Genomic DNA, 12,159 nt, shown 5'->3' with positions numbered 1-12,159 from the left:
ATCTCTCCTTTATAAACACACATTAAACTTATTATATAACTAGTCATCACTCGAATAAAGTATTTTGTTATCTACGGAATCAAATACTTATTTTAACACTATTATTAGGTCTCAATTTACGCGGTTTCGATTTACGCGGCATTTCCGTTGAACGTAACTCCCGCATAAAACGAGGGTCTGCTGTATATCTACAGATAAATCTCGTTGCATTACTCTCCTTCACAACAGAAATTAAAACGAAAGCAAGCAATAAAGAAAAAAAAAGATAATAATATTTTGAATTCTTAAGTTTTGAATTCAAATTATATGTTTCGCAATCATGAGTTGCAACAGCACCTTACTCATTGGGGTTATTGATTCTAGAAACAGCTCCTGTCACTCCAAACCTGCCCTCCTCCTGGGCGGTTACGTGCATATAGTTGTGTGTGTGTGTGTGTAGGCTTGTGTGTATGCACGTAGGCGTGTGTGTATGTGTGAAAAGACGCGTGCGTGTGTGTATGACATGGACACCACCGCTCAGAAGCGGATTCCGGGGGACAGTGCTCAGGACCAGAGGATGCAGACAGCGGCGTAGCGTAGGTTTCTGCCGCCCGGGGCAGGCACCAAATTTGCCGCTCCTCTTACATCGTTCTGTTATATGTCCCCCCTTCCACACACAACAAAAAAAAAAAAAAAAAAACGATATGCTTAATATTTTACAGAACGAAAACAAGATTTTATTATCTGTCGTACGTTATGTGCTACTAGGGCTGGAAATACTGTTGATCGAAAAATTATAATAAATATTTTTCAAAAATTATTGCATGATGAGAGATAATATTTTCCCTTGATAAAAGCATTTAAAACATGATCTAAAACTGTGTATACTGGTAGTATTTCTTTAACCTTTTATTGAAAAGAAGAAGAAAAAAATATGATTACAAATTACCTGATGGATACATTTTTTTATACTTGAAAAGATTTTTTCTTATTAACCTAAAATTTTAATTTTCTACTTTTCATCAACGGAAATTCTTTAACAACCCTATCAATATCGATTGTATCAGTCGTTTCTGTAAAATGTTGTATAAAATGTCGTTTTTTAAAATGACCCCCTGAATCCAAATATGCAGGTCCGGATCTGTGCGTACCCGCAGACCCCGCAGTGGGGGGGGGGGGGGGCACGGCCTTAAGGGGCTCGACGTTCCAAGAAACTGGAAAAAAAAATGAATAAAACTTTCACTAAGACTTATTAACGTTACAAGCATACACGGCTGGTCTCTGGGGAGAGGCCCTGCAGATTTAGTAGTAGGGGTCCAAAATTTATAGATCCGGACCTGCAAATATGACCACTGTTACCCCCTATTACACACCCTGTTTTGAAGTTCTTGAGATCAACCTCCTCCCCCTCCCAATTTTTTCTAAGCCAATATTTTAATTTGGAGAGGAAGGAAGCATTAGATTAATCGTTAACATTTTTCTGGGGGACTAGAGAAAAGAAAAGTTTAAGAAGATGAAGATTTGTAGCAAGGAGGGACCCTCAAGTTGGTGCTCCCTCCTAAAATATTTAAAAAATCATCGAAACGAACTGTTTTTTCTTTTTTTCCAGTTTGTTTTCGATTGTACTTTTTGATGTACAATCATTTACTTTTCGATGTAAAATCCAAGTATTGGCTTCACTTCTATGATCCCCATGTCCGAAAAAAAGTTCAGGTTGAAAAAAAAAAAAAAAAAAAAACTAAAAATAAATATAAAGAAATAACTAAAATGAAATAAATATAAATTTAAAATAAAATAACAGTTTAAAAACTTAAAAAACACGCTTTCGTAGCAAAATGAACTAAAAAGTGAAAAATAATTTTTGGATTTTAGTAGTTGACCAATCCCTTAATTTTAATCTAATACAAAAAACCGTGGGGTGCTGTCTATTTACATTTTTGCATGAACAACAAATGGAAGAAATTCAAAACAACTCATAAGAAACTCCCCACGCTTTTTTGTATTACATTAAAATTAAGTGATTGGGCAACTACTATCATTCAAAGGTTATTTCTCACTTTTTAGTTCATTTTGCTACGAAAGCGTGTTTTTTTAGTTTTTTAAACTAATATGTTATATTCTCCTTTTTATTTTAACTTGTTTTACGAAAAAATATCGATGTATGTGTGCGGAAATCATATCTACATAACTTTGAAAATTTGAGATGCATTTGAATAGAAGTTTTGTTCAACAATGGTCTGATCAGCAATGAATTTCCAATTGAAGACTCACCTAAATTTTGGCATGAAATTTGTTAAAAACAATTATATTTCATGTTCTAATTACCTTGGAACATTGGAACAAATTTTGTCTGATGCAGAAAAATTAAAGGTTTTTGTAGATATTTTAAAATAATTTTTGCGAGCATTTTTTAATGTATTTTTTAAAATTTTTTCTTTTTCACATTGTTGGATTTATGCCAAAATATTGATTGAAATTGGAGGAAACTAACAATTAAAAGAGTTAATTAATTTGATTATAGAATATCGCATTGTCATCGGGTCTGAGGTCGCGTGCCAAATTTCAAAAGAATCCGATCGCAGGAAGTGAGCGAAATTTGAGCTGCAAGATTATGTTACAAGATACACACATACATACAGGTGAAGCTATTAAAAGCGTGTTAAAAATAAATAAATCTTGGAGCATGTTTCGTTGCATATAATTCGCGTCACAGATCTTCAGACACGAACCTTCCCGGATTATGTATATTTATTGAAGTTGAGATCACACTGAAGATTACGAATGAAATTAAGTGTGCCTATAATTTAGCATTAATATCTTCTTTATATATATATATATATATATATATATATATATAAAAAACAAATACAAAAGTGACGACCAGCAACAGGCTCTGGGCCCAGCTGGACTGGTCCCAGTCAATTTACAATCCCCAGTGAAGAACAATGACCCTCTTAAAACTATCTACTCCCTTGCTCATCTTCCGGTAAGTTGTTCCAAGGTTCCACTACCCTGCCAAAATAATTATTTTTCCTAATATCCATGTTAGCCTGAGATTTAAATAGCGTAAAACAATGACTCCTTGTCCTGTTTTCAGTGCTAAACTTCAGCCCCGTAACATCTTTCATTTTAATAAATTCAAGCAACTGAATCATGTCCCCTCGATTTCCTCTTTGCTCAAGACTGTACATTTTTAGCATTCTAAGCCTGGAATCGTAGTCTAAGTGAGAAAGTACATTTATTAGCCTTGTAGCCCGCATTTGAACCCTTTACAATACATTAATATCTTAAGATTAGGAGACCAAAACTGAACAGCATACTTCACATGAGTTCTTACCAAACTTCTATATAAGGGATTTGTTTCTTTAGATTTTTTTGAAATAGATGTAGTGATAGATCCAAGCATCTCATTAAAAACATAAAATCCAAATATACCGGGTGATTATAAAAAAACTTTGCCAACATCTGCACTTCTAGCGTCCGTTCTATTTAACCGATCAAGATGATATTTCAAATATAGTTCTTTTGAGATATGCGCTCGAGATTCTGTGAATGGCAACACAGTGGCCCTCGCGGTTACAGTTACAGTGACAGAAACTCGAAGTTTTCGAATGGCAACGCCTACTTTTTACCATCGCAAAATGTTCAGCACATGCGAAAACCCTAAATAGCGTTGAAACGGTACCGATATGTCCGAAAACCGACGTGTTATACACATACAAACAGTTCTTCAAGGCGCACGGAGGAATAATGCATACGACAGAGACAAGACACTGCTCAATGATGAGAACACATAGAGAAAAAAAAATCTTTATTAATTTTAAACATTTTCCACATGAGTGCCATCACAGCCAATTACGTATTGCATGCGGGAGACGGTGGACAATGTCGCTGCACGCAACATGGTACGAGGGATGTTTCCAATCTCACGCCGTATAGAATCCTTTAAGTCCGACAATGTTTGAGGATTGCACAGATAAACTCTGGATTTGAGATAGCCCCAAAACCAGAAATCCATAGGTGTCAGATCTGGGGATCGCGCAGGCCACGGAAAAGGATAATGGCGTAAGATGATGCGATCACCAAAATGCTGATCCAGGAGCCTTTTAACTGACCTCGCTATATGTGGAGGTGCGCCATCTTGCATCCAAACAATGTCATTGAGTGCATTCAGCCGACGCAACTCCGGTAAGACATAATTTTCCAGCATGGCTGCATACCGACGGCCCGTTACAGAACATGTTGCAAGGCCAGTCGGGGTCGTTTCCTCAAAGAAGAACGGGCCCAGAACAAATGTAGCTGTAATGCCGCACCACGCAGTCACTTTGGCGTCATATAATGGTACTGGCGCCACAGCATGAGGATTCGTCTCTCCCCAGTGCACACAATTCTTTGTGTTAATGCTGCCATTTAAGGTGAAATGCGCCTCGTCCGTCCATAGTATGCGAAGTGGCCAATCGTTATCCGCATCATATCGTAACAAAAATTCATTTGCGAAGTCCAGACGTTGTTGTGGGTCACCCAGCTCCAACATCTGGACGCGCTGGAACCGATAGGGAAACATGTGAAGTACCGAGCGCAAGAGCTTGCGGACCGTTGAGTTCGGAATATCCAACACGCGCGCTATGCCTCTTGCGGTGTCTGTGTGTCCTGTAGTCACTGTATGGTGCACTTCCATGACAACGTCCTCAGAAACAGTTTGCCGTCCGGAGCGCTGTTTCTCACAGGTGCAGCCTGTATCTTCGAATTTCCGCACTAAATCACGCAGAGCTTGCAGAGTACATGGGCCGCGTCGTTGTCGATGATTGCGGCGATACACACGCAAAGCTTCCGCAGCGTTCATCCCATTTTGGTAATAGAGTTTGATCAATTCACCGCGAACTTTCCTCGGAAGACTCATATCGTCAGCATGTGCAAGTTCCCGAATGACGACTTCGCATACCCGCTTGGTATTTTATAGGTTTCCTACGCTGAATATCTGGCGACCGGCGTTCTGTGATTGGTTTCTTGACTCTGTCACATGCAAATTTATTGCGTGCGCCCAGATCGTGTTTTATTGGCCGGTTTTCAGAACTCTTTTTTGTGTTTGCAGAACACGTCCGTTTTTAGACATATCGGTACCGTTTCAACGCTATTTAGGGTTTTCGCATGCGCTGAACATTTTGCGATGGTAAAAAGTAGGCGTTGCCATTCGAAAACTTCGAGTTTCTGTAACTGTAACCGCGAGGGCCACTGTGTTGCCATTCACAGAATCTCGAGCGCATATCTCAAAAGAACTATATTTGAAATATCATCTTGATCGGTTAAATAGAACGGAAGCTAGAAGTGCAGATGTTGGCAAAGTTTTTTTATAATCACCCGGGGGTATATGTACGGGGGAAATTCAGAAACTACCAGACCGATTTCGTTAAAATTTTCAGTTATCTAGTTTAGTGCTGGGGAGTTTTGTAGACATTTTCAAAACAATTTCGGTGAATAGGTCTTTTTTTTTATTAGAAATTAACGTTTTGGATATAAAAATGGATCTTTCTACCTGGGCCGGACTAGGTCTCCTAAAAGGGGGCCAACCTTGGCTCTCAAAGGGTGCAGGAAAAAAAAAAGGACGCATAGGTTTGAGAACGCACGCGCGCAAGAAAAAAAAAAAACCCCGAAAGTGCTCAGGTTTGAGAGCGGGGGAAAAAAAAAAGAGCATAAGGTTTTTTATGCCCGTCAAGGGAAACACGTGGAGGCGCAATCACGTTAGTTAAGACTGACTGCTTGCAGGGGCGGACTGGCTTGCGGGCCGATGCGCTCTCGAACATCTTCTGCGTGTCTTCATTTTTTTTGGGGGGGGGGGGAGGGGAGTCCTTCAAACCTGTGCGACTTTGTTTACTTTATTTATTTGTTTTTGGCACCCTTGAACTTGTGCGCCTTCGTTTTTTCACACCCTCAAACCTGTGCGCTTTCGTTTATTATTGCACCTTTAAAACCTTTGCATCCTTGAACCTCAGTTCTTTCGTGTCCTTTGGTAGTTAAGGTTGGTGCCCTCTTGGGGGACCGAGTCCGCCCCTGCCTGCTTGTCGATCTTTGATTTATAATCCTCTCCAACGAGATTGTCTTTTCTCTTCTCGTCTTTCTCTGTCAGCACCAGTGATAATGGTGCGCATGCATGTCAGTATCCAGTATTTCGTGCTCGTGCGTCAACGAGAAAAATTTCCCGAGACAGGTTAGAACTGAAGAGTAAAAAAAAAAAATAACATTTTGATGTTGATTTAGTGATACATCCCTAGCAAAGCGCCGTCTTAATTAAAAAAAAAAACCCTTTCGATGTTAATATATAGCGTTGCAGAATTTGCCGCCCCTAGCAAAGTGCCGCCCGGGGCGAGCGCCCCCTTTGCCCCCCTCTACGCTACGCCACTGGATGCAGAAGCTGGCGGGCGGCGGTGGTGCTGCAGAGGGCCCTGGTCCAAGCTAAAAAAGGAACCGGACATCAATGACGGTCAAGTGAGAACAATAAACAATCGTGATTGCTAAAAAACAACTGCACTCCAGATGTTGTAGAAAGTTATGTGTGGACAGACATATGATCTGATACTTTGATTTATTTGTAGTTTTGTGTGAAAAGAATGGAAAACATTAAAACAACATCTAGCAAACACAATTTTGCTATGATCTTGGGGAAAACTATTTCTTTTCTTCCGAAATTGAGGGTTGGTGCTGGGGTAGGGAATGAAATGAATCATCGGGGGTGGGGGGGGGGCTTACCAATCTACAAGTTCATGCCAGTTTATTTCAAGCATAGTCATGTTTACTTATTACTACTCATTTGACTATCACTAGTAAGAGAATCCCATATTTAACTAAATAGAATCTTAAAAATATCAGTATTTCTTAAGTCAAATTTATTCAAAAATTCATAAAAATATGATCTCATTGAGATCCCAACTTGAAATTTTGCACAAATAAAGATAAAATACACAAAAATTTTGGGAATTTAAAAAACAATTCATTATGTGTTTTTGGAGAATTTTACATTTTAATTTAAATTAAAATTTTTAAAATGAAATTTTATACAAAATTAGTCATGTTGCATACAATAATTAACAGCAATTAATCTACTTTAAAATGCTTTTTACCAAATCTTTCTATCTATATTTGGTGCTGGGTTATCGTCCATTTTATGTTCAAGCATCCATTAAAAAAAAGGTTTTTTTTTTTTTTCAAAAATTTAAAGTCTCATAAATAAAAAAATAAAAGAAATAAAATCTAAAAATTTAGACTTTTGATTACCTTGAAGGGTACAATCGATGAGTTAAATTTCAAAGCAATACAAAAATGTGAGTGAAAAAATTTCTCAAATTTTGGATCACTTGACAAGGAATGACCCTATAAATGTTGAAACACTGTTTGTGCATTGAGAAACGAAATTTTTATATTTTTAAATACTCCACAGTCCACAATATACGAGTAAAAGCTAAGAATTTAGCTTAAGCAGAATAGCATTTTTTATGTGTTGTACATATTTTTTTTACAGAAAAGCCACCAGTAAAGCCAACGCCCAGGCCCATTCCTACATTAAGTCCAGTGAGTATTTGCTTCTTGGCATCGAAAAATGCACCAAAATATTTCTTTGAAATTATAAATTTAACACTCATAAACTCCTCATCACACACAATAGGATAAAAATGACTTAAAGAAATTTATGAAGATTGTAAGAAATTTCGTATTTGAAAACTAAATTGTGATTTTACTAGGGGTAGTTAATAGTTTTTCAAACTTTGACACATGCGAATTGTCACAACGTACTGTTAGCGTGTGCGCATGTGTTTGGACTGCTGAAGATAAACATTGAAAACATTTATATTTTGACTTTTTTTACGAAGAAATATCATTGAGCTCTGATGCAGGGCACGTGAAATGGATGTACTAAATAATGAGCAGCCAAACTAAGGCATTTTTTCAAACTAAGTAATTTTTTCTTTGATAGTTTAAGTTTGGCCATACTGCGACTAAAGGCAAAGCGAAACGTTTGTTGTGTTAACAGTCATTAGCTCAGTGAACCACATTACTGCAACTGAGTATTTATAACAGTAACATTAATTATTGTGATGGCTTTTGATTGTCACTTTTTGCTGTGAAATCAAAGAGCTGGCTGAAGTACGGCTGCAGACGACACAGACATAGTAGCCTGCACTTTTACTAAAGTTAACCAAAAACGACTACGGTTACTAAAGTTAACAATACGTCACAAAAGCAAAATGTAATTAACATTTTACAAAACATATTACTCACTCTAGAACCATTGATCTTGCAAAAGAAAAGAGGGAGGGGGGAATCTGAAGTTCATTTTCTTTCCTATTGTGGTTCAGAACCAGAGTTGGGCAAGTTTTAATTGCATTGACAATTAAAGATTAACAATTGATTATTTGGTAAACGTAACCACAACAACTAACAATTGATCAATTGTAATTGTTAGTTGTAGTTTACCACAGTTAACAATTTATTGTTAATTGTAGTTTACTACAATTAGCAATTGTCGATTGTTGTGTGAATTTTAATTAAAACTAACTCATAAAAAATTACTGGTTTTGTATAATATATTCTACAGACGACAGGTCTACCTGGGACGTGGACGCTAAACAGGTACCATATTACTATCTAACTATTTAAATACACATGTTAGCAACAAATAAAAGATCAATAAAATATCAGTAACTCTCAATAAATTACCGCCCAATAGCCAGGGTTAAAGCAGAAATATATGAAATACTCGAGTTGAACCGAACCATTGCTTCGGTCACTCGTCTGGTCTGCGCTAATTCTATATCAGCTACCAGTTTGTTTGGCACTCTTGGCTTCCTTAAGAGGTTTTCTATCTCCAACACAGTCACTTTCCTATGCCGGGCTGATGAGTGCTAATAAGGACTAACCTGCAGTCCTCGGCTGGAGATGATTGACCTGGCGGTGTATTTCATGTGTCAGTAACTTGATTGCGAGCAATAAATTATTTACTGCAGCATATGAATTTTCTCAAAAAATTTTATGGCTCCAGAAAAATATCCTCAAAAAAGGCATATTTCAATTAAAAATTAAAAAAAAAATTCCGTGCTAGTAAAAGTCCAAGGAACATCTGAGGGAAATTACAGAAATGCATCTTAATTACACGATTAAAAAAAAAAAAAAAATAAACAGAGCGGTCTCTGAGATCTTACATCCCCTATTATGTCCTTCTTCCTGATTTCCCCTGTTACAGGTTAAACTATAAAGCAATGATTTGCACAATTTCAAAACACTTAATTAAAACACAAACATTTACGTGTGGAAAAAACTTGCCAAGACGAGAATAGTTCTCGCGGCGAGCGAGCAATCAAACACTGAACGAAAATAGGAATTCGAATTAGTACTTTGAACTCTGTACGTTGCGCTGCACCTATTGATACATTAAGTTAATTGTTAGTTTTAATTGTTTCATAAAACAATTATAAAAAATTAATTGCAATTATTTTAATTGCGAAAAGCGATTAACGTACATTAATCTAATTAAATTAATTGCAAAGTACAATTAATAGTTTAATTGCAATTAATTTAATTGCAATTACTTTTTTAATCAATTAACAAGGCAATTGAAAAAATAATTGATTAATGCCCAACACTGTTCAGAACTCGACGCAAAATCTTTTTTTATTATTGTTCTTAGGTTCAGAAGGTCGTTGCTGTGGTAGTGACGAAAACAGCTAGTACAGTTCTCCTAGTTATGGTGTCGCTGACTTTAGCTCTGTTCATTATCATGAGGTAAGAAAATATTTGATTAGAATAGTAAGAACTAAGCAGATGTCACATTCTACTTGGATGGTAGACCAGAGTAGTAGCTTACGGTTTACACTGCGTTCTAATAGCGAAAAATAGGTTTAACCGAAGAAAATACTTGTCAGGAGGGAGAGCATTGCATTATACATTTCAGTTCAACTCCATTCTGAAAACAAAAAAAAAAAAAAAAAAGAAAGAAAAAAAATTTTTTTTCTTTCTATCTGGGCTGTGTTAGGCTATTTAGCCTTTTGCAGACCAAGTGCGATCCCCTGTTACGACAGCCAGTCTCTCATGTGCCACCATTATGGCGCGGATGCCAATAGCACAGATAATTTTGACGCCCTGTTTCCAACCAAGTGGGGGCACCTGGTCTCTCTTCGATGCGAAATTGCACTAAGAATTTAATTTTGCAGGGCATTCAAATTCAAACGAATACTCAAATTAACTTTTGTATGCCGCATAATCATACGACATGGGCACTATCGGTTTTCTGCATCTGGAAAATCAACCACTGGCCACCGTAGGTCAGAGCTCAGGACCAGGGCGCAGAGGGCCAACGCCTTACCACCACGCCACCCAGCCGACAACGAGTTTGTATTTAACTTAAACACGTGACTTTGCCCCATAAGCTTAGGTCCAGTTATGGGGCGACTGTAACTTTTAACTGTAGGCACAGTTTGATTCACAGGATGTTTTAACTTTTGGCTATGTATCTGATATTTAACTGTTTAACTTTTCTTTCATTTAACTTTAATGGCTCTTAAAAAAAACTTTATCCCCATGAAAGCAATGTAAAAATTTCCAATGCACTCGATTAAATCATGTCTTCAAAGAAAATTATTCCAGGAATAAAGGAGAGAACGAAAGGTTCACGCTTGAAAACTAGCATCTGTTAGTAATCCTCTTCTATAACCCTTTCCGATAAACATTGTTTTTTTTTTTTCGTTTTGATTTTCCATTGAATTATAATGAAATTTCCTTTTTTTTAATGGACTAATTTTTAAGGCATTGGAGCTCTCCGTAGATAACACTCTATGTCAAGAAAAGTCCTCATATTAAATAAAGATTTATGAACTAGTTCTTATACTATGTTGTGGGCACATGTACTAAAACTATTTCTTTGCTGTAAATATATTGTTAAACTTTTCTCCAAATGATATAGTTTGGCATCTCAAACCTATAGTTCACAAATTTAGCAATCCATATGCTGACATTTCTTTTTGCTGACTGAGTGGTGTAGTGGTTAGACGACGATCTCGTACGCCCAAAGGCGCAGGTTCGAACCTGACTTCAATCGATGGATTTTGAAGAAACAGAAAATCTTCAGCGTCCATGTCGGATGATTATGCGGCAAGTAAAAGTTCCCTCGAGCTCTCTTTTGGCTTCAGTGCTTTTAGCAAAATTAAATTCCTAGTGCAGTTTTGCACCGAGCCGAGCCCTGGTATCTCTATCTAATGGGAAACCTGGGCGTTAAAGTTGTCATGTTAAAGCATTCGCCAATAGTGGTGCTACGTAGAAGGATGGTTGATTTATTAGGGCATCGCACTAGGTTCGCAAAAGGTTGTGCCCCTAACGCAGCCCCATTAGAAAGAAGAAAAACAATTACTTTCATGCCAATGCATTTCACTTTGCTCTTCTCCTAACTTAACTTGGAAAAGCTGTATATAAAACTATGAAAATTGCAAAATTTATTCATCTCTTTTCTACGCATGAAAAATAATGGGGTTGTTTCCTTCAGTCAAAAGTACTACTTTTAGTCACTGAAATTTATAGAATGAGTAAACAAAATAACATAGACCCAGAAAATACTTTCATTTTCCCAACATTTTTTTAAAATTAATTTTTTAAAATCAGCAATTTTGAAAACAAGGCGTGGTCTTTATGACGTCACAAATGATGCAATTTGGCGCATCATTCTACCACGTTTCCACGTTATGATAATCAAGAAGAGAATTAAAATTGCGCTCTACACTTGCTATCAACCATATCGTTGCCAATACACGTGAGTAAAGATGCGAATTAAATATTTTGCACTATGAATGGCAACACTGAATGGCATTTCATCATTTGTGATGTCATGTGCAAAAGCGTAAAAAATGAAAGCACACAGATTAAAATATTTTTTTTAAATATTAAACTTTGTCAAATTATTTAGAAACTGGTTAGACCCTAGTTTTTTAAGCATGCTCTTTCAGAAAAAATACTTTTAAGATTTCGAAAACAATCTCATTATGCTGAAATCAAATGTCACAATAAATGTAACCAATTTAAACAATGTAACTCCATAAACAATGAAAGCGCACCGATTTAAGTAATTTTCTGAAACATTAAACTTGAACAAATTATTTAAGAAATGGTTTGATCCTATATTTTTAAGCATGCTCTTTCAGAAAA

The 12,159-nt window shown here is 36.8% G+C and overlaps 1 protein-coding gene across 1 annotated transcript in view; it reads left to right on the top strand.

The window, feature by feature from the left end:
- LOC129235032 (adhesion G-protein coupled receptor G6-like) overlaps positions 1-12,159 on the top strand; it is a 50,641-nt gene that overhangs the window by 15,605 nt on the left and 22,877 nt on the right. The window contains exons 6-7 of the mRNA XM_054868763.1: positions 7,493-7,542; positions 9,656-9,750. Of these exons, the coding sequence (XP_054724738.1) occupies positions 7,493-7,542; positions 9,656-9,750 (145 nt within the window). The remainder of the gene's footprint in view (positions 1-7,492; positions 7,543-9,655; positions 9,751-12,159) is intronic.

Source organism: Uloborus diversus, chromosome 1 (assembly GCF_026930045.1).
Source record: "Uloborus diversus isolate 005 chromosome 1, Udiv.v.3.1, whole genome shotgun sequence".
Lineage (NCBI taxonomy): Eukaryota > Metazoa > Arthropoda > Arachnida > Araneae > Uloboridae > Uloborus > Uloborus diversus.
The sequence above is the reverse complement of the archived record's forward strand: the minus strand, read 5'-3'. Positions and strand labels throughout refer to the sequence as shown.